General features: G+C 38.9%; 1 protein-coding gene across 1 annotated transcript in view; it reads right to left on the bottom strand.

Moving 5' to 3' along the window:
* LOC134530113 (proton-coupled amino acid transporter-like protein CG1139) overlaps nucleotides 1–23,430 on the bottom strand; it is an 85,491-nt gene that overhangs the window by 40,021 nt on the left and 22,040 nt on the right. The window contains exons 4-7 of the mRNA XM_063364718.1: nucleotides 14,401–14,551; nucleotides 12,593–12,714; nucleotides 5,418–5,502; nucleotides 3,548–3,820 (exon numbers count right to left, since the gene is read on the bottom strand). Of these exons, the coding sequence (XP_063220788.1) occupies nucleotides 3,548–3,820; nucleotides 5,418–5,502; nucleotides 12,593–12,714; nucleotides 14,401–14,551 (631 nt within the window). The remainder of the gene's footprint in view (nucleotides 1–3,547; nucleotides 3,821–5,417; nucleotides 5,503–12,592; nucleotides 12,715–14,400; nucleotides 14,552–23,430) is intronic.

The raw sequence follows: 23,430 nt of genomic DNA, 5'->3' as shown, positions 1-23,430 counted from the left end.
TGCCCACGCAGGGCGGCACTGCGCCGAACGCGACCAGAACTTTCGGACGAGTATTCACCTGGGACGTGCCACGGCCACGTGTGTGATATCGCTCCAGATTCCACCGTGTCCGTGCCCAGCTTAACGTGGCCCAGCCACCCCGCGGACTATCCGCGCATGCATATCCTCCTGTGCGGACTAACCACAGTAATCTAGTGTCATGTGTTTCCTTAATTAATTTGCGGGACCGATCGTCCACACACGTCACGCCACGTCCGTGTACTCTCGCAGAGACCCTAGCAGGTTCAGGTGCGCGGAGCTTAGGTCGACGGTGAAGCGGCCAGTCACGTGAACGTGTGACCTGTAGAGTGTGCTACGTAATAAATCACCAAAAGAACTCGTGTGTTTCATTAATAAGGCGTCCTGGGAGGCCATAACAGCCCGGGGAGTCCTTTGTCGCCGCATCCCTGCCTACCGCCACGAGGCCAGGAACCCCCCCCCTTGAGATTAAAAATTAACCTACCAGCTTAAATTTACGTAAATTCAGATTAGGCAACGGGGACGGCGTCAAATATTACACACATCTAGGTAATTGGAAGCCGGCCTAATTTCAAATAAGATCTAGAAATGTATCTCTAGCTACAAATAAAATTTTGTTTATTTGAGGTGAAAATACCGTAAATTTATCGTTATTTTCTACCACGCACAATAGGTAATATATTGTCCCGCCTCGTCACTTGACCTGATGACTGAAGGGAACGAGTGGATCTTTTAAGTTCCAGAAGGTACAACAATGATATGTCTAGGTGTTAGTTTCTTTGATTTTAATTTAATTTTGGGTAGTTGTCATAATGTTTTTGTTACATCATCTGAGTTAATTAACAGAAAGCATATACAACATGGAATTGAGATTACATTAATAAAATAATGGGCCGGTACTTATACGAGAGTTAATATAAGTAACTTCAACAATTTTTAATTAAATTTCACAATAAATAAACACATTAAATTATTAAAGTAAGGTTCTTGATTTCAGGTCGAAGAGACGTCGTGGCTGGATGCTAGTCCGAAAAAAAAGTTATAAAAAATTGCAAGGCTGGCGTTCCGGAGATTGTTGAATGAAGTGGGACAGGTGATGAGACGTCAGAGGCCCTGGGCGATCCGCCCCGTGTAGACAGGTTTGGTCCTTGGCAAGGTACCCGGGTCCGGTGTTCGGAGCCTGATACGAGTACTATGGAACTTGATCCCTGTCTGTGAACGGAGCCAAACACACATGTTTAGGACTGAATCACAGACAGTAGGAGGAACAGGCAGAAAATGCCTTCTAGTTACGATGACAAGTGGGGGAGGGGTGGTGTTAAAAACTCACCAAACAGGGTTATGTCTTCCAGGGTCTGCCCGATGATTGATCAGGCGAGAACGACGCGGATGATTCATGATTCTCAAAAAAAATCTACGATGACTACTTTAGCTAGATTTACGTGGACTGACTAACTAAACACTACTATGTTAGGAAACATCCCTTGTCTAAACTGTTCACATCTTAAGAGAAATGGCGAGGCATTCCAATGACGATCGGTTCTATGCAGTCAGTCCTGAATCGCGGCAAACTTTACCGAGGTGCTTGTCGAAGAAAGGTAGACTTCGATACCTCGAAGTTGTTGATACTGCCCGATGTCAGCGTGACCTTCTGAGGTGTGGCTGTACTAAGTAGAGATCGACTTGCGCGGGTCGCTGGTAGCAACATTGAGGGTTATGGAGAGGACTGAGCCAGTGATCTGGTGAGCTGTGAAGTAACTAAAGTACTGGTTACTGTGGGAGATGCCAGAGGGCAGGCGCTCCACGGGCGTTCAAACTCCCAGGGGAAGTGATTCGCAAAACTACCGCTAGGTGGCATGAGTATGTACTTTATGTGCTACAGTCATGGCCTTGAGGAGATGCCGAGGTTAGTGGCTGGTCAAAGACCCGGGGCAACGTTTCCAGAAAAACCTCAAAAGGGGGGAGGGGTTAAAACTGCGGTGCCAGTGGGAAAGTCGGTCTACAAGACCCGGAGACGTGACTATACTTAAGCGAAGATGATTCGCGATCATGCCAAGGAGTGCCAGCATCAGGCGAGGTCTAGGAACTGGTCGGTGTTGAGAGTTTGCAATTCACAGCAGTTCTCGTCACGAATCGGGGACGAATTACAGGAGACGTCCGTGGGCCAAGGCGGGAATAATGGGATCGCCCTGCTGGGTCATTGAAATGGTAAAGCTGGTAAAATTCGGGGAGACGATTCTGAAAAAGTTTGGATGGGAGTGTACAGGAGGAGGAACAAGTTTAAGTTCTTTTTCAGCAGAGGACTGATTGAAGACATTATTTAAGTTAAAAAATTTCAAAATTTACTTGTGCCAAAACTACTAGTTGGTGGCACAATATGAATACACCTACTGAAAAACAAAACCCCTGCTATGAGATATTATTAATTGGCACATATATAAATATAAATAATGAATAAGAAAGAGTAACTTCGCTTACATACAAATGTATATGCTATATTAAGATGTATGTATAAATTAAAAAAGTTCCACTCCCCCTGAAACTCCATGCCACTGTAACCATGTGATGTTATAAATGGTAATGTAATCTCGGGATACATGTACAGCCACATGTTCAGTGACTTCCACTGGTCCAAAAGGCTCGCTCTATTCAGTGGCCTGCCAGACTAATTGTGAGCTCGTCCACGCAAGCAAGCTGCATGCCTAACATTGTCATTGTTGTTATAAAAAGTAATGCATATGTTTATTCACTAATCGCGAAATACACACACTACTACAGTGTGACCTAGAATGGGGGAAACCGGTCCAGAGGTAGGTAAGAAAGGGTAGGTGGGCAATGAGGTTGCTTGGGAGAAGTTTCAAGGGAATAGAAAGAATGATTAAGGAGAACGCGTACTCCATGTTGGTGAAACCGATGACTATGTATGCAGAAGCGATTTGGGACCTGCATCTGTTGAAGGAGATAGGGGAGTTGGAGAGGGTACAGTGCAGTGCAGGGCAGCATGATGGGTAATCAGCATGTGGAGGAAAGGTAAAGGAAGAAAGGAACGACACAGAAATCATCAGTGTTGATAAATGAATTGGGTTGGGAAACACTACGGGTGAGGAGGCAGGTGGAAAGGCTGTGAGATTATTCAAGGTGATCAAGGAAGAGGGGTTTGGGACAGCTGGGAACTAGGGGGCACAGAGGTGGGTAAAGAGGTCATAGAGTTATATGTGGTAACTACAGAAGGAGTGGAGGCTAACAAAAAGATGCAAGCACACAACATGTGGTGACAGGGTATGAGTGGAAAGGGCCTGAGGGGAAGGTATTGGAAATGATGAGTGCAAAGACTTACTTAGAAATCTAAAGGGATGGGACTGTAATTAGGGGGAGGACTCCTTGCCACAGGGCTGAATCCCAATAGCAGATAAATAGTTAAATTCAATAAATTCAAAAAAAATTGTTTTTTAAAGTAATATATACCTCAACTAGTGGTAGCTGCGCCCGACATGACTGTCTGAAAGTTCCACGGAATGAGGCAACTCACGTAGGAGGCGCACTCGACGGCGAACATGGCGGTGCCGAGGAAGAGTGGGATGTTGGCGAGCTGGCCCACCGGCTCGATGTCTCCCGGCTGCCACAGCTGGCAGCCCACGTAGTACAGCACTATGCCGATGCTGAGGAAGGCTAGAAGGTTGGCGGCTACCGAGAAGGGCGCCAGGAACTTGAGGTCCCGCACCAGGTTAATGGCCACGAACAGCGGCAGCGAGAACAGCATGTATAGCCGCACGTCGAGCGACACTGCGTACTGGTCCACGACCTGTGTGCAACCCATGCCACAGTGTGGAGAGACTCACGCTGGTGCTTGGTGTACAGCCATGTCGCAGATATCCAGTCGGGTAAACTTTACAGTTGCCAACCATGTTTTGTTATTATGTAGAGACAGACAAAAAAAAAGGGTGTTTTACAAGGTTATTTAAATTATATCTTGAACTACCTCAAATGTTTTACATAATAATAAACTAACTGTTTGTAGTATTCACATAACATCTGCTTAATTAATTTTCTATTTATGTTCCACCAATTAAAAATATAACTGAATTAAAGGATTAAATTAGTAATTTTTTTTATGTTCCCTGTAGCCCCAAAAATCTGCCTACATTGTTTAATTTTAAGTGAGGATGACATCTACGGGTAAAGAACATCACCAATTCTCTATAGGCTGAACATATGTGTCGAATGTGCTTCGCACTGTCCCTCTGCTCTGTGGGTTGAGTACGACCGTTGCTGCTGCCAAGTGAAGGATTTTGTTCTTCCAAAAGTTGAGGTATCCAACCCAAACTCAAGCAATTCTGGTGAAGGTGCGGCACTGTCTCCGAACTCGCAACATTATCTCAAAGTTATTTCCTCGCTAACTTGATTCCAGCCATCCTTAAGTACCACAGTTATCTCGAGGCGAGGGTCCTCCAGCTAACCTTCATGCTCCGCACGCAGCCGGCAGGTGACTGGAGAGCCAGAGTCAGCACTTCTGCCGGTGGAGCGCCCCCTACACAACTGTAGGGTAGGTTCGCCGAGGACATGAGGGCAGAACTGGCACCTGATACTCCTTACAGGGTTATATGTGTACGTGATTTGCGATATTAAATAACATTTAATTACATTTTTATTTGGCTTATTGTGTGACACGGGCTTATAGCTACAGCAGTTCGCATGTGGCTCGCAAGATATCTACAGCACATCAGCCAGGTATAGTCTCGTCAAACGAGGTGTCATCGTAGACCTGAACATACGAACTCCTGAAGATGGAACTCGATGGAAATACCAGTCACGGAACAAGTAATTTATATAACTAACCAAACGATTCCATGAAAATCTGCAGAACTGAAATTAGTGTGGCCAGGCGAGTTTCAAGGAATCGGAATGCTAGTAGCCTACAGCATCTTACCTCTGCTCTATCTAGCCTCATACATCAGCAATTACTTTCTGCAGAGTATCGCAGAATGTGTGCTCAGCTTAACCACACTACTAAACACACATGATATTGGCAGAACAACATTTACATAAACTGCAGAATTTAATTTATTGGTCTCCAAATTGAAAGTGTGCTTTTCTTTTGACATGGTTTGTGACCACTTACATAATCTCATACCTCATCTTGAGCGATTTATTAATAAATTAATAATTAATAAATGTAAACATTATTTCTAAGTAAAAGTTATTGAATGCAATAATCTCAAAAATAGAATTTAATAGTCAAAAGTTACAAAGTCAAAAGTTGTATGTTGTTACATTCCAAAGCCAACTTGCACTGCTGTTGCTTTACCCCATCCCAAATCACTTTACCCCCTCTCAACTGCTCTCTGATGTGCCAACTTACTACCGCAGATTCGCAACACCGCGCGTGGGCACGTGCTTACTGCTTTCAGGTTGTCTCCGACGAACACGGTGTACACGACCAGTACTCCCGACATGTAGGCGAAGACGAACCACTCGGTGATGCCCCTGCGACCAGAACACACATCACCCTCACATGATGACGTAGTCGAGAGCTCTGCATGGACTAAGAATGCGCAGCACACTATAGCAGTGCTGCTGACAATACCAACCAAGGAGTTGCATTTTGCTACATGAAGAATATGCTGATTCACTCCAGTCTTGTCGAAAGAAAACTAGGATATGTTTTATTAAGGCAACATTCCTTTACCCGTGTCAAGGCAAAGTAAAAGCAGTAATTCACTGTAACGATCTTTGGGAGTTAATAACGATTGCTGAAGTTAAATTTAGTTTTGAGTCAAAGTACAACACGATAATAAAACATTTTTAAACACAGTGTCTTAAAAATATTTCTAAAGGATTGCAGATGCCACTACTATCCTCATGACTTCACTTCTATCATTGACTGTGTTCCTCACTAGTTTGCTACTACTGATCAGAAATCTCAGCGGCGAAAAGATATTAGCATTTTCTTCACAGGTTGTCTTCCTTTTTATACTGACAGTCAGGGCCGTCGAGACAAATTAAGGGCCCGGGGACGAATAATTTTGTCGGACCCCCTACCTATTAATACACAACTATCCAAACCCCCTTAAAATTAAAAAAAAAATAACCAAAAGACTGCAAACTTTTAAGATATTATAATGCTGTACAAATAGAACAAAGTACTAAGTGATTTTAAACATAATTACAAGAAAAGTTTTTAAATGTTTACCTTAATAAAACATAACTTTCTACAGTTAATGACCTTTTAAAAAATATGTCAAAATTTTTATTTTTAAAACTAATAAAATACATAATACTGCACTACTTAAAACTTAACATTCTTAATATAGAACAATTTTAAAATCAATATTAATCAATAAAATTCAAAAAATTGTTTTTCGCACTTTTCTATCAGCGAACATTCCAATAATATAATCAAAATTCAACGTCCACACAAATCTTTTGTAATTCTCCTTGTCCTTCCAGAGCAAGAACAGTGACATACCCAACACTATCTACTGTGTTAAACTGGCAAAAATTAGAAAAATATTTGCTTATTTTATTTCGCACAAACACAAATGCCGACCCAAACACCGCCCACGATCCAAGAGCCGGGCCAATTAAAAATATTAGCAGAGAATCCAAAAGTGGAGGAAAAAGTGAACAGAGAAGGCTAAAAATTAAAATAAATTACAAATTAATGCAAACATATTTCATATGTCTTTAAACATCTTGCACACATTTACAAATGACCTGGTTATTGTTCCCTGGATATTGTGTTGCCGCGTGGTATCACGTGCGGGCAATAGGTGATGGCCGGTAAGGTCGTGTGTCAGTCCGGCCCTCAGGTTAAGAAGGAAGGGAGGGCAAGGGCGTGTGCGATAAGACACGTCCGCGCGGTGGTTGTGAGTGGCTGGCCTATGCTGAGGTCACGGGACGACCAGGAGGCAGCGAAAGGCTGAACTAAATAATGGTACATATTCTGATCTTAAAATATCAACATCCCATGGGCCAGAAGTTGATTGTGTGAACATTTATAATGTCTACTGGATGGAGAAGTATCCGCTAAATTGAAGGACAATGCTGTCGATTTTTGACGTGACAACGTCTAATAAATCGATAAACGCCTGCTGCACGAGCTAAAAAGTGTCCCGTAACACACATTGTCCGTTACGCTGTGTCCCGTTACGCTCATTGTACGCTTGCGCCGCATCTATCTCTCTTCCACTCGATTGGAACAACCATCGATTTGACTTTTTCGAGGCACATTAAACTTGAAACACTCCCATTCGTTTCCTACTTTTCCTATCATCGTCCTATCCTTAAAACAATAACACAGATTGGAAGAAGTTAAATAGCAAACATGTATAAAAGTTATAGTTAAAAAAATCTCTTCGTTAAGGCTAAAGTAATAAACATATTTGAATTAATGAGTGCAAATAAAAGTAAATTATCAATTAAATTGTAGATTTCATTTCACTCCTTCTTTGTATCCATACAAAATAGTGATAATTCAATAAAAATTATTACATTTTAATCATAAAAGTATGCAATCATTTCATCCATGGTTTGTTATGACGTCACGTTAAACCATCGTCCGTAAAACGACTTTACATACAACCAAATATTTTATTTATTAATTTTTTTTGGTCATTTTTCCATTTTCCAGTTTTCCATTTTTCCAAATTAAAGAGCAATAAACAAAAAGAAACATAAAAGAGAATTTTAATAATATTTAGAAATTTTAATATAAAGTTGAAACGCCTAACCGACGTGCAAGGGAATATACTATTTTATGGAGCCAATTGAACATTCCAATTTCACAATCACTTTCATTCAAAATGTTATAGTTAAAATATCTGTTCGTTGAAGTAATAAACATATTTAAATTAATGAGTGCAAATAAAAGTAAATTTATCAATTAAATTTTAGATTTCATTTCACTCCTTCTTTGTATCCATACAAAATAGTGATAATTCAATAAAAATGATTCAATTTTATTCATAAGAGTATGCAATCCTTTCATCAATGTTTTGTTATGACGTTGTCACGTTAAACTATCGTCCGTAAACCAACTTTACAGACAACAATTTTTTTTTATAAGTTGATAACTTTTAAGGAGTAAAATATAGTATCATGAAGTGAAAATACTATCCGCCAGTTTACAGTATACATAATTTTTACTTTATAGAGATTAAATAATATAAATTTCTTGTTTTAAAGTTTGAATATATTTTTTTGGTAGTACTTTAACACCAGGGTATGCTTGAAAGCAAACCATGCTCTGCTACCATCTGTTACTGCCATTGTGTAGTTAAATATAGCTTTATTTTAATTTGGTTATAAAAACCCTGGAAGCTGCTTTGAATGGGCCAATGGCACCACCGTTTACGCAGAGGTACACAAGGGAGAAACATTAAAAAAAAAAGGAAACTTACTTCTCACAAGAGGAAGTAGAAAATGAATCACATTTGAAGAAATTAAAAAAAAAAAAAAAGTAGAGGTTTGCTTAAAACTTACCCTTTTTATTGTTGATTACAGATTTCATTATTTTTGTTTGATGATTTAAATAACTTCAACATTACACAGAACAAAGTCTTTGTTAACCCACTGTTGATCTCAGGCAATTCTTTATACTGCCTAGCACACAGAGATTTTTCTGTTTGAGCAACAGAAACAGAAGTATTTATTTTATTTTGTTTTTATTTGTTTGTTTCATATCATTTGACCCCATTTCTGGGGTATGATACATGTCAAGTACATATAGAATATATAAATATATTAATTTTCACAAAAACAAACACAAAATATACAATTAAAAAAAATACAATTACATTTTACTAATAAGTTATTAATTATAGCATATGAAACTACTGAAAGTATAATTAAAAGTGAAAAAGAACACATAACACATAATTAGTATGCAATAAAGATAGTAATAGCATAAATTACAGGTGGGTTTGAAAAAACCCTATAAAATCTTTACTATTATTTTTAATTTTTATAGTCTTCAACATCTTTGAAAGAATAGAAAAACAGTTTTTCTGCTATTTTCTTTAACTTTATTGCAATTTTTTTATTATTGATATTTTTAACATGCTGAGGTAGACTATTATACAAGCAGATGCCCACATAATTGCAGTTATTGGCATATTGGCTGGTGGAGTGAGCTGGTATTCTGAGGTAGAGTGTAGTTCTGGTTTTATATGGGTGTATGTCACTATTTGTTTTGTGTAGATGTATGTTATTTTTCATTAAAATCATTAGCTGGATAAAATATTGACAGTAAAAAGGTAAAATATTGACAGTAAAAAGGTAAAATTTTGAGATCTTGAAATAGGTCTCTACAGGATGATGATGGTTTCGAAAATGAATTTTGTCGAATTGCTTTTTTCTGGAGTACTCAGAATGTACTCTCGTATTTCTAGCCCCGAACAAAATTAGACTAGATGTTTATTTAATATGTCACGTGAAAATATTTTTTAAGCTACCCTATTTATTATCTGCATGTTCAACGATACACAACACTGTTGCTTGCGTGGCATTTCGGGTCTTTGTACTTTCGGGCCATTTAATTAATAATCCAAGCAAACGGGAGGTAACTGGACCGAAAAAAAAAGATTATGCTTCGCGAACTGTATGAGTGCATTGTGTCAACCGTAACACATTTAAAACTGAATGAACACTGTAGCCAAATTAAGGAGCGTCAATAAATTTGAGTTACTGGCTGCATCAGAAGCTGTCTCGCCCACTATCCCGAAATAACATCTTTAAAAAAAAATCCGCATGTCACAGCCGGCAGATTTTTCATTGCCTTTTCAGGTTTTAAACATTCTGCCGATAACCAAGCATCCTCCTCATCTAAGATGAAACAAATTATTTTAAAGATATAAATATATATTTTTTTGTATCTCCTTGTAGTCTGTTATCTTAACTTTCTTCGAGGCAGATTTGCTTGTACAGAATTAATGTGGCCCCAACTGTAAAGGGGGATATGAGAATATCGCATAACTTAAAGTTTGCAGACTTGTAATTTCCTCCCTGCTATCAGAGTGGATCCACACATTGAGAAGTCTTGATATATTATCTTTGAAAGATTTGTGCAATGAGAGTGCATGACTTGATGTAAGCTTTTGGACATACGCCATTGCTATGCACATGTATGTCTGTAGAAGAAAACTACAAAAAACACAAATGACAAAAACACAAATTAAGGAAAAAATTTCTGTTGTCAGGATATAAATACCACACAATACTCCACACCAGGAATATGGTCAACAAACAAAGAAAAACAAAGAAAAAAGTGGACTAACAAAACGAAAAAAACCCCACAAGTGATGACAGCATAAAAATACCGAACCCAAAAAATTCAGCACAACAGTTGAAAAGAGACAAAAACACAGCAAAACAAAAAGACGAAACAAAAACAATAGTTTTCCAAAAAAACAGAAGAGGACGAAAAAAACCCCACAAATGATGACAGAACAAAAATATTGAACCCAAAAAAATTCAGCACAACAGTCAAAACGAGACAAAAACACAACAGTTTTCCAAAACAGAAACAAGCGACGTTTCGGGAACTGCTATATGCTCCCGTCCTCAGGCAGAGACGCACATGGTACGAAAACACAGGTGCGACATACATGTGCATAGCAATGGCGTATGTCCAAAAGCTTACATCAAGTCAAGTCTTGATATGTAACCAGGACCCCTAGTGCCGGGGCTCCGGGGATATTGCCCGCCCCCCCCCCCCCTTCCCCGTCGTGGCCACCCACCGACCCGACGGCCCTGTTGACAGAACTAAGGCTACTGGTGACAGACAGTCAGCTCTCAGCAGTGTCAGCGGTGTCGGCACTGAGTGAAGTGCTTTACTTCGTTTGGCATTCAAATCATATTTCAATTTAATTTTTTTCCATTGCACTGCCCAAATTTAACTCCAATAGCAGTTTATAAACCTCTATTTTCCGTTGAAACCATTGCCGTCAAATTCAAGTAACACTTTTGGAAAACACAGTAAACTAAAAGAAAAAAATATATAAAAATCGTTTTTTGAAAACTTTTTAGTGGGAACCTTATCCTCAAATCTAACTGGGAATTATGCCCCTACAATTGTATAAAAAGCATTTCCTAGTGAAACAGTAGGTCCGATCTCAATCATCCACTAGAATAGTGAACAACTCGAAAAATTAACATTAGATGCTTCGGATACAATTTCTTGTTACACTCAACAAATAAATCCAAACAGGTGATTACACAGGTATATATTCCGATATGACATTATGTATAACCTACACCCTGTAAAAATTATCGGTGATAAAGATCCACTACCTTATTGTATTATCCAAGAGTTATTATATACTTTCTCATTTTCTGGCATTCACTAAAATATACACAGAGACCTCTAAAAAAAATGTGCGTTGGCGCTGCTTTTTATGAGAATACAAATACAATATCAGGATTATACTGTTTGTGTGATATATCTACTGTTTTATATGCTACAGCTTTCGCGGCTGTAAGGCATTCCAGTACATCAAAACAAAAGGTATAAACCAGCCCATCATTAAAACAGATTCCCTAAGTTTAATCACTGCTTTTAATTCTTATAAACTCTCTGTTGTGCCAGTTGTCTTGGCTTATAGAACTAACATTCCTAGAATTTAAAAATGTCAATATACCTACATACTTCACTTGAATACCAGGCCATGTTGGTACTCTGGGTAATATAACAATGGCTACACCGGGCTACAATAGTTAAACTTGCCATGCATACTGGAGAAACAACTACTGCTATGTCATACAATTTTCTTTTATTCCTGGGCTAAACGTTTTATGATGAATGAATGTGACCGTACATGCAGAAATATATTTTAAAAAAAACGCCACAACTTGTATGCTAACTTATACTCGAATCTCTCTGCAATCTATAATATCTCATTTGATAATCAACCTATAAATATAATCTATGCTTTCATTTGCGAACGAATCATAATACACACCCAACAAGTAATTACCTGACAATCTACATAAAATATGCATAACAGGGAATTTGAACTGTACTTGCTGTTATAAAAGAACCGAAATTAATCACATTATGATAAAATTCCTTTTGGAACACCATCCTCTTATTTGACAACCCATTCATGGCCTTCTTTATCCTGAGGGTTGCCAGAACTCAACCCGAGAAGATAACTTACAGTTTTAAAACCTATAGGACTTCTTTGTCTTTGTTTTGTTTTCCTCGCATGGGGTTGTAACACATATTTGGTCTGGGTAACCTATATATGGTCGTTTACATTGTAAATAAACATCCAAGTAGAGCTGGGAAGCCTTCTTTTCACAGACGAGAGATCCAAACGCCCGATCGTGGCGGTGTTGATAAAAGGATACTAATGGTCAATTAGGTTAGGTTAGCTACATTATAAATACTTTAAAACATTGTAGGCGGTTGATTTGGTTAGGATAGCTACATTAAAGATACGGATAATAACATGAACTTCGGGGAACTTCGGGGAACTTCGGATTTTGGCTCTCTCGTCTGTGAAAAGAAGGCTTCCCTAGAGAGTTCTGGTTGCGGGCACCAGTACACAAGAGAAAGAGCGGGTGTGCAGCTCACCTGGCGACCGCAGCGCTCCTGCGCAGCAGCGGCGGGCCGGAGCAACACGCAGCCAGCACGGTGTCTGGCAGGTTCAGGCTGGGCACCTTCTTCCTCTGGCACTGCTCGTAGGACGCCCACAGCTGCGAGAGCAGTCCCAACCTCTCTGTGCACAGCCGCTACTCTATGGCATTACTCAGTGTGGCGCGCGACGGGGCTTTTGGGTTGACTTCGCCTCCGGAAATGCACGAAGCGAGCTCCACTGTGGATTTATTTGCTATATAACGGGGTGAATAGGATCAGAGGTGTGAATAGAATCAAAAGTTTGTAACATTATGTTTTGAAGCATAATACAGCAGAAAAGAATTGTACACAGAACTACGTATTAGAACTACCATTATAACTATTTGAACAATGTATAATATTTTCCTCTGTATTATGTTCCAAAATATAATAATACAAACTTTTGATCCTATTCGCCCCTCTGATCATATTCACCCCGTTTTACTATATATAACTTGTGAAATATAACTTCATACTCAGTAATTTTGAATACCAAACCCAAGCAAATGCATCCGTCACTATTTTTGACAGTTATGTTTACACATGGTTACCCTTGAAGCCATTCGCATGAGGCGAGTATCCGTTGGTATTTAATTAATTCTATATATTTAAAATATACTAAAATTAATTTTACACAGAGTATTCTAAGTTCTTACAACGATTTATCACATAATTTTCACAGCATCAATTTTCACAGCATCATAGATTTCGAAAAAAAGTATTTATTACTAACTGGTGCACGAATGACTACTTGAAACGCAGCCGATATCTAGTTGCAACGACATGTTACACAGATAGTTTTAACACAAATAAATGGAATGAAATAAAATTTTAAGAATTTGTTTGTTTTGTAACAATTATGGATATAATCGGTTTTGACTAGCATGATGCTTGACACACAGATATCCAGAGGTTATAATAGCGATACCAGAAATCAATGCTAATCGTTGAAGCAACTGAACCCCGTACACCCATTGGCTATGCACTGCGGTCATGAGATGCTGCAATGCAATAAAAAAAAGTGTGTTAAAATGCACTATAGCAAAATTGACTATTAAACTGAAAATTTTATATTTAAAAATAATTACTTATTGTTCACTATATTTGATTCAAAGTAACATTTAATAATATTTTTATTTGATAAAGGTCTATGTAAAATTTTTGTTAACTACTTGTAAAAATGCTAAAAATTTCGTTCTGAAAAATGCCAATTATAAATAGCCTAACTCAAAATTCAAGGAATAACAAATCCTGAAGTTAAAAATTAAAAAAAATATAATTATTATAAAACCAACAAGAGAGAAACCATACATCAGTGGGTTTCTGAATGCATAACAAATTCACAATATCTTCAGAGAAATAGAGGTATTATATTAATAGCAGTGTTAGATTAATAACAGTATTTGTATTACAAGCTCTTAGAATGCGAATAAGGTTGTAAAATAGCTCAGCTTGTAAAATAGCTCACATTCGCCTACAGATTCACAAAAAGGTTGGTATCATATTTCTTCATTATTTAACAATGTTGTTTTCTAATAAAATTTATTTTTAATGTTAAACTAACTTCAACAAAAAAACAATATAGTTAAGCATTAAGAAAGTAGTTTTTGAAAATGTCAGCCAGCTAGGTAGCATGAGGATGTTATTGCGAGAGAGATACCTCGTACTGACCAGCATGTGCTTGCAGTAGATGACGAAGGCTACGAAGGACGTGTGGTAACCTCGCCTGTTATAACCGGAGCGGTACCTGGTACTGAGCTACTGACCAGCATGTGTTTGCAGTAGATGACGACGGAGGCTATGACGAGCATGCCGACGCCGCCCAACACGTAGCCGGAGTTGTAGAAGGCATTGGGCATGGCGAGGATCCCCGTGCCCATGCAGCACTTGATGAAGTTGAACAGCGTCTCGGCGTTCCTGCGCACACGCGGCCTTGCACTTGTTACACTCCCCCAGTACATTTGTGGAGACTGTGGGTCATTAAGTTTCAAATGCATAAGTAACAACAAGTGCAATTTCATCTATATCTGTGCTTCTATTTATTTTTATCTTATAGATGAGGGGAGATGAGTACACAAAACATTACCTTAATAACAATACATGGGTTTGGTAAAGAAGTTGATTACTTAAAAATACCCGATTACTAATACACGGATACTATAAAACTTGCTATATGGGCCGGCCCTAATCAAAATATTATTAAGATGTTTTCTGCACTGTAGTAAAACAGTAAAATAAACATAAAAAATAAACAATCCCAGAATTTAAATTCTTAGAACATAACTTAATTAAAGTCCTGTAGTTATATAATATTTCAGGATCTCTCAGGATCGTCAAGGTAGTAGCCTAACTGGCCGAGGAAGATGTATTATATTACAGATGGGCTACCAGGGCGTCGTAGCAGTCCTTGGTCACCGAGGACGAGGAAGAGATTGTGGTCGCCATGTCGGCTCCAGGCTCTTGGGCCCTGTCTGTGAACAAGTCAAATTCAAAAGAATTAGACCTGCTTCACAGACAGACATTAAACGAGCAAAAATTCCCACAAAAACGGTGATGGTCGGGGAAGAGGAAGCTAGTCCAAAAACTCACCAAAACAGAATGTTGCTTCTAGCGCTCAGGAAGTGGGTCCACCCAGGAGGTGAGCGAAGACAGTACCGAACAAGCGCGGTTGACACGGAAGCACTCATAATTTAAAATTATTAAAATTTAGCCAAAATATAAACATCACTCCATTGAAAACACAGACCAACTAACTACTATCTAACTTAGGGAAACATCCCTTGACGAGACGACTACATTCTCGTACGACGAAAGAAGTGGAATCTTGTTGAGGGCTGGGCGAGAAGCGAAGTAGTCAGTCTGACGTCGCGCCTAGATGTACTGCGTAGAGCGAGGTGACACTTAATTAAAAACAGGTGCTTAATTTAGAAAGAAAAGGGGGGAGGGACTTCGGCTTCAGGTTCGAAAGGTTCCGAAGACTTCCGAGGGGTTGGTCGAGAAATACTGACTTCGATATCTCGACATTGGTGTTAGTGGCCGACAGGGGCGGATCTAGAAGCTAGGATTGGGGGGGGGCTTGATCAGAATTTTCTTCTCACCCATTCCGAAAATTAAGGGGGGGGGGGGTCCGGGGGTCCTCCCCAGGGAAAATTAGGATTCCAAAGTGCAAAATGGTGCTATTTGGGCATTTTTCATGCTCCAATGTAGAATATATCACTGGTAGAAAAAGTAATAATTTTTCTGGGAAAATGGGTATCAAATAATTATGATTAAAATAGTTTTAAAATTTTTTAATTATGTTACCATTATTCTGCTTGTTTCTTAAAGATTTTTCACATCATGACACGGAAAATCAGCGTAACTAAAGATTTACTTGATATGCATATATGTCAGTGGCATATACAAACAGGTAAATAATAATAATAAAACATTTTTTAAAAACATTGTTAGACAGAATTTAGAAAAGTTCACTTGTGTACAATACTTCACATAAAAAAATTATTCATCACAGTACAAAAATTGCAGCCTCCTTGGTTGCAATCGGGCAAACATATCGATTACAGCTGAAACTTCGAGCTTAATGTTATGTTTATGAATGTTCATAAGAGCGAGGCCATTCAGTCGGTCTTTGCGCATTGTCGTTCTAAGGTATGACTTAGTAAGTTTCATAGTAGAGAAACTCCTTTCTCCACTGCAAGATGTCACTGGCAAAACACAAAGCAGGTGAAGAAGTTGTTTTATGCTTGGGTAAAATCTTGTAGATGGATCGCAATATGCATCAATAGCACTGAAAGCTTATCCCTTTTTTGCTTTCCAATGCTCACGCCACATAGCCACCTCATTCTTGAGCTTGATTTCACTTGGGTCCTCACAGTATTTTAGAGCAATGCTGATCAATTCGTCTTCCTCAGTTTGTGCTGAAAATTTTGGAACAAGGCTAAACAACTTAAGCAAGTCTGCATGTGTTGGGGAAAATCTTGTTGATAATTCACTAATCAGGTTGTCAAGAAATGGAATGAAGACATTTTTCCTGTAGTATTCTTCTGGGTTAGATTCCTGTAAGTTATATTGGATCTGTGAACTTGCCTCTTCACAATACGGGGTAATCTCGCTTGAACTTCGTGTTGCGTTGCTACATTTACTGCCTTTTTGTAAATGCAACTGTAGAATGAACTCTCTGTACGATATCGCTGTAGTATTATAATGGTTGTGTTTGCCATGGCATAGCACAACTGAAGATCAACATCTGGGCTCTGAAGGTCACGAGACAAAGTTGCTGTTATATCAAGAACTGTTCCTAGGATGTGTAATGTTAAAATAAAATCAAATCGGAGAATAGCAAATAAGAGTCCTGCTGATTTGGTTGAAGGTTTTTCTTCTTCTGTCAAAGTAAAAAAGGCTACAATTGAATGAAACATCTCAAGAAAGCGTGTCACTGCATCATGTCGCTCGATAAATCGTGTTTCACACAAAGATAGTGATTTGTGCTTTTTCTCGTTTGGATATTGTTCAATGTAGATTTTCCCAATGTTTTGCACTCTTTGGGGCGAATCCTTAACAAAATTAATTACATCTGCTATTATACCAGTAGCATTCTTATACTTGGTTCGGAACAAGAATGCGACAATGCCAAATTTAACTGGTGTGACGCACAGTGTACATATAAAGCCAAAGGATTCAATTCTTTGATACGAGCCTGAACCCCTTTGAATCTACCTGACATTTTGGACCCTCCATCATACGCCTGTCCTCTCAACCAACTGAGATCCAGGCCTAGCGTCTGCAGTTTTTCTACTATGAGTTTTGTTAACTCTTACCTGTCGTGTCATGGGCTTCAACAAATCCAACAAACATCTCCTTAATCGTACATGACTCAGTATCAAGATACCGTATGCATATAGTAAGCTGTTCTACCGAGCTACTGTCTCGTGTTTCATCAGCAATCAAAGAAAAGTATTTGGACTTCTTTATTTCGTCAACAATACTCTCAACAATTACCTGACCACAACAATTGATTAAGTCATTTTGGATGGTTTTACTAATGAATGTTGCATTCTTTGGGGCTGTTTTTAAGTGAGATTCCAAGTTTTCGTCTCCTGCATCCACACGGAATCGTAACAATGCTCTGAATTTACCTTCTCTCTTTTTTCCTTCTTCCAAGTCCATGTCTCCATCATCACGATGTCCACGAAGCGCAATATTTTCTCTGCCACATATAATTATTGTTTTTACAATCGGAATAAGCCATCGTCTGTTTTCTGCCACTCTCTTCTTGGCCTCAGAGTCTAACAACACATCAAATTTTTGGGCAGGGTTTTCATGTTTTTTTTTAAAAAATTCAGTACCTTTGAAGAGAGCTGTTCTGTGGTATTCATTATTACTGTGCTCCTTAAAACTCTCAAGTTCATGTTTGTATTTGCAAAGAGGTTTCTTCACCAGCTTCCCTAAAGGTGATTTTCTTTTTACCCCTGCTTCTTGCGGGCCAAAAAGAACACACGCTCGGCAGTATACACCTTCATCTTTTTTACTATAGGACAACCAAGGATAATCATGCAACCATTTCAAATTGAATTTCCTATTTTGGCCTGACTCAACACTTAGTGGGAAAACATATGATTCAGCTGGGGTCCAAGGTTTTGTAAACACAGTGTATAGTTCTTCAAAGGAAATGGTTTGACTTTGGCACACATAGTTGGCAATATCATGTGAATCTGTATAGAAAATGTGTGTACCTGAATTTGATGCAAACTCGTTGGACGTGCTAGGTTTAGGACTTGCAGGTCTTCGATCCACCGATGTTGATACGGCTGTAGAAGGTTCTTGTTCTTGTCCGACTTCGTTAACTGCTGCAGCTACACCATTACTTTTATTAAAACCTACTGTTTCAAGAGAAGCATTAGTACTTTTCTTTTTGACAAAAGATAATAAATCTGTCTGTTTTCGTTTGGACATCGTTAAACACAAAACACGAATACAGTTGTATTTATAAATAATACTACGTTTGTTTTGCAAACCTCGTCGTAAACTATTACTCAATACCGTATGGTTTACACAGGTAGGATGAGTCAAAATACCCTCGTCATTGATCCAGGGTTGCAGCTGAACTTGACAACATAAATTGTCACTAGAAAGATGCTGGGCAATTAGAAGTGCGCGAGCAATGCCAGGGTTGCCCTGCAGGGTTGCAGCTGAACTTGACAACGTAATATGTCACTAGACTCTGGGTAATTGAGCGAGCACACTCCCCTGGCAAATATCGCGAGGATTGCCCTGCAGGGTTGCAGCCCAACTTGACAATGGTAAAAGTTACTGGATGCTAGGAAATAATAAGTGCGCGGACATAATCATTGCTGCACTCTGCTGCTGTGTTGATAAACTGCTAAACCACAGCGGGAGTGTGACTAGAGAAAGGAAAAGCGTAAAACTTAGCATTTTTAATATAGCTCTTACTAATAAGCCACAGATAAGGCATCCTTGGCTCGGTGTCGATGTTGGTAATAATAACCGAGTCGAGCATTGTTATTTACATAAAGGAAGAACTGCGCACAGTTCGCCAGTTATGAATAAAAACAGTAACTCATCAAAAACCGGAAATTGAAACTCTTCTGCTTCTGATTTTTTTTTTGGGGGGGGGGGGGGGCCCTTCAGCCCAGAAGCCCTCCCCCCCCCCCTTAAACCCGCCTCTGGTGGCCGATCGCAGCGCGATCTACTGAGGAGTGGCCGAACCGAGAAGAAGTCGATTCGTGCATCTCTCGCAGGAAGCTACTTCGAAAGCATGGGGCTTATGGAGGAGACTTGTGCAGTACTCTGGTGGCTTGGAAAAGAATTACAGGACACTGCTTGTGGCGTGAGTCGCCAGGAGCAGGCATTTAGTGGGCGTTCAAACACCCAGGGGAAATAACTCAAGAAACCACCACTAGAGGTCAGAGGCGGTACATTCGAACGCTCTTGTCCAGACCTTGAGACCGGTCGTCGCTGGCCGGGGTTAAGGCCCGGTCAAAGCCCTGGGCTGTGTTCCCAGGAAAGGTTGGAGAGGGGGGGGGGGGAGGTGGAAATGTGCAGGTGCAGTTGGAGACTAGCTCTACAGAGCCTGGGGACGTGCCGGGGTGTCGGGAAACTGAGTCCAGGACATGGCTGAAATTGCTTGCGTGAGGCGGGCTCTCAGAAACGGGCTGCTCTGATAGCTTGCAGGCCATAGCAGTTCTTGTCACGGCCGCAGGGAGGATTTCAGGCGTCGGGCGTGCGCCAAAGACGGGATAAGATGAGCCTGCACGTTGGCTCATGAGATCATTGGCAAATATCAGATACGTCGCTAGAAAAGAATTGGGGAACTAGCGTGACAAAGATTAAGTGGGATAGTGCAGTGAGTGGAAAAAGTTTAAGTTTTAGCTACAAAATTACTGCTAAAATAATAATTTAATAATTCCAATTTGCAATTGTGCCAAAAAATTGATAATTTGAGGCACACACTCTAGCCCTTATTGACACTGGCCTCGTCACAGGAACAAGCCTGGCAAGTTGTTCTTCGCGAGCAAATATGTTAGCTACATAAAATAGTTTTCCTCAAGGGAGTTTTATCCCAAATCATATTACTTCTACTATATTTTTACTTATTATTTAAAAAATAAAATGTTATCATAAAATAATTGCTTATATATTTTATAAGTATTAAATTAATGCTTTTGAGAAACTTAAAGGTCAGTTTTAATTCTAGCATGAATATAGAGCATGTAGTCATGTGGTACAGAGTTCTGTTTATGTAGCCTTTGTCGTGAAATTTTTATTTTAAATATATAATTCCTAAATCAATAAGAATTATGTTATTCGAATTTCCAGAGGTTCGGTTATCCAAAAATTTGTGTTTATTTATGTTTTATATCTAAAAAAAAAAAAAATACGCCAGGCTACATACAAACGATTAATTATAATTGCTTAACACCTGATACATGCAAAGATTAAATTATAAACTGCTTGAAAAATTCTTAATAGAATTAAAAGTTAAATCATTGAAATGATCTAACCAATTATAAAATTACTGATATATACCGGCAAATAGGTATATCAGTTTTATAAATCATATTTCGGAAAATAACCCCTTAAAAGGGGGAGTTATACGCACCTAAAATATTTCTTAGTTTCTAATATTTTTGTTATTTAAATTTTTTTAAATATAATTTTTGAGGGCGCATGTGTTGCGGAAAAAAAATATCCAAAAATAATTCAAAGGTTATTTTCTGGAAAGGAACCACACGCGGGTAGATGGCCCGAGGCCTTCCCTTGAAGCCCACACGAGCCCTCATCAGCCATCACGGGCCATCACGAGCCATCACGAGCCCTCATCAGCCATCACGGGCCATCACGAGCCATCACGGAATTTTTTTCCTAACCTAACTAAAATTAAGTGTATTTTGGAGCGGTCCGGGTTAGGGAGGGACCTAGGTGCGTCTCAGGCCGAAGCCTATACGCCTAGTCATGCTGGGGTTAGCCATGCAGGGAGAGGGTCGCATGCATCATGTGCTAGGAGGGGATTGGCCAGCCATGGCCCTCAAGAGCCATCACGAGCCATCTAGCCATCTGTAGGCAGATCAATGTCGAGTGTATAACTGACAAGTGGGCCACAGATTAGCCTAGCGTATAACTGACAGATCTCACACAGCATCCTTGGCAATTTCAAAAACCGCTCTTACATTAAGGAAGTCGGAAAAGCAAATACCGTGGGTTTATGTTTTCAAATATTAAACCCGGCTCTAGACATTTTATTGGCAAACATTAAAGTCAGCGTCACAACAAATCTGCCTTGTTTATAATGTAATGTGCTGGATTCCAGTTCTCGTGGTAACTGAAGGGTGTGTCCGAGGGCCTCAAGAGGCACAATGTGAGGTTGATGCAGGACTCTTGCATATTTCTGACCCCCTCAATCAAGACTAAGGTCATCTCCTCCGAACTACTATGTATTTGCGACTCCCTACTTCACTGGCCCATGTGCTGTACTTATGGTTTCTGGAATCTGCAACTCGTGAGCCAGCTGAACAGATAGTTAGCCTTTATTTTTCAATAAAACAATTTAATCCCAGGATAAAATAGTACTCTTTTTACACTCAAATACAAACATATGAATTGGTGGCAATCTATTTGTTCCATAATTGCATCGGTATGATTGATAAAACTGTTATAAAACTTTAAAAAAAATTAATGTTCGTTATTACTGGTAAAATACAAAGTGAAAATTTTTCCACGAAGTCTTAATTACTAGGTGTTCAATCAAATATATCCCACAAAACGTTTCTCAAAATGGCGACGTTTCTTTACATTTCAGTACGCGAGAGTAGAGTGCGGATTCGTTGACTTGCATCCTACATGCATTCCCCGTGACGTCACATCCGGGAAAAGTACGTACAAGTGTGTACTTCAGGCATTGAATATATATAACTTATAGAAGTCGCGAGGGGATAGGATTTATTATTCCAATTTTTGGATCCAAAACTGAGGTAGTTGTTAGCTCCGCCGCTAGACAGCTCTTCTTTCCAAAAGAGGGTACTCGTAGTTACCAGCTTCCACGCCAGAGCGCTGTAGCGTCGCTTTTTTCAAGGTCGTGCGCGTAATTCTCTGTTTCACTCTATCGAGAAATCCGAGCGCTTAGATACCGGCGGGCGCAACTGAATTGGAGGAATACGGCCACCGAAAAAAGAAAAAGAAAAAAAGTGCGGTTAAAAGATGCCAACATCAAAAATTAAGTTTTAATAATAAGAAAACTACAGAAATTTCTTAAAGCGTATCAGATGGGAATGTACAGTATAGTGTACATTCCCACTGACATTCGTAGTTCAGAATGTATAAAATGTTGTGTTAACGGAGTGGCGCATTGAGTAAAATGGCAAAACACAATTTGGAATAATTCTTGACAACGTTGAATGATTTTGGTAGCTATGAAACAACTATGGCTGCGATGACTGTTCAAACGCGTGCACGTGTTGTTATTAGTAACTGAAACTAATGGTATGATGTCATACTTTGTGGCTATGCAGTTTATAATTTTTTTAACATAAGATGAAGCATTTTTACATAATGTATTGGTTGTTTCGTAATTCAAAATAAATAATCTTAAACGTTATATGGTGAATATTCCCAGTAGCGAATGACCACAAAAAAAAATCAATTTTGCCAACATAGATCTGAAAAGTTAACGATTAACTATGTTAAGTTGCTTATAAATAACGCACATTTCCCGGATCTCCAAAGAAAATAAGAGTGTTTGTTATAGCATTGAGTTCCCACTCTTTATATTCCTTGCTTTGAGGTTAGATACACAAGTGCTCGTAAAAATGATGCGCAAGTATTTTGAATACAAATATATTTTCTTTTAATAACCGAAAGGTAAATATTATTTCCATGAAATATAATACAATTCTTTAAACACAGACAACATATAAGAGCTATTTTTTGTTTATTATTCCATCTGGCGTGATAAATATTATATTTTAAAAACTGTTTGTGGATTTTTAATATAAAATAAATATTTATTTATGACATCAATTTAAGTTGTTCAAAAAATTCACTTTGGTATGAATTAAACCAAATTCATGTTATCCAGGGCACAAAATTAGAAACTACCAAAAAAGATTATTTACATTGCTGTTTTGTGTAAATCTGTGCACGGACTTAGTAAGTGACATATTTATAATTCCTCATTTTAGCAACCCATTTTAACACAAGAGAAAAATGATTTTATACTAAAAAATTATTATTTTAAACCATTAATTAGCAGGAAACATGTATGAATAATCTATTTAAATTTG

The sequence above is a fragment of the Bacillus rossius genome, chromosome 3 (assembly GCF_032445375.1).
Source record: "Bacillus rossius redtenbacheri isolate Brsri chromosome 3, Brsri_v3, whole genome shotgun sequence".
In the NCBI taxonomy this organism is placed as follows: Eukaryota; Metazoa; Arthropoda; class Insecta; order Phasmatodea; family Bacillidae; genus Bacillus; species Bacillus rossius.
Note: the sequence above shows the minus strand (reverse complement) of the source record. Positions and strands in the feature narration are given on the sequence as shown.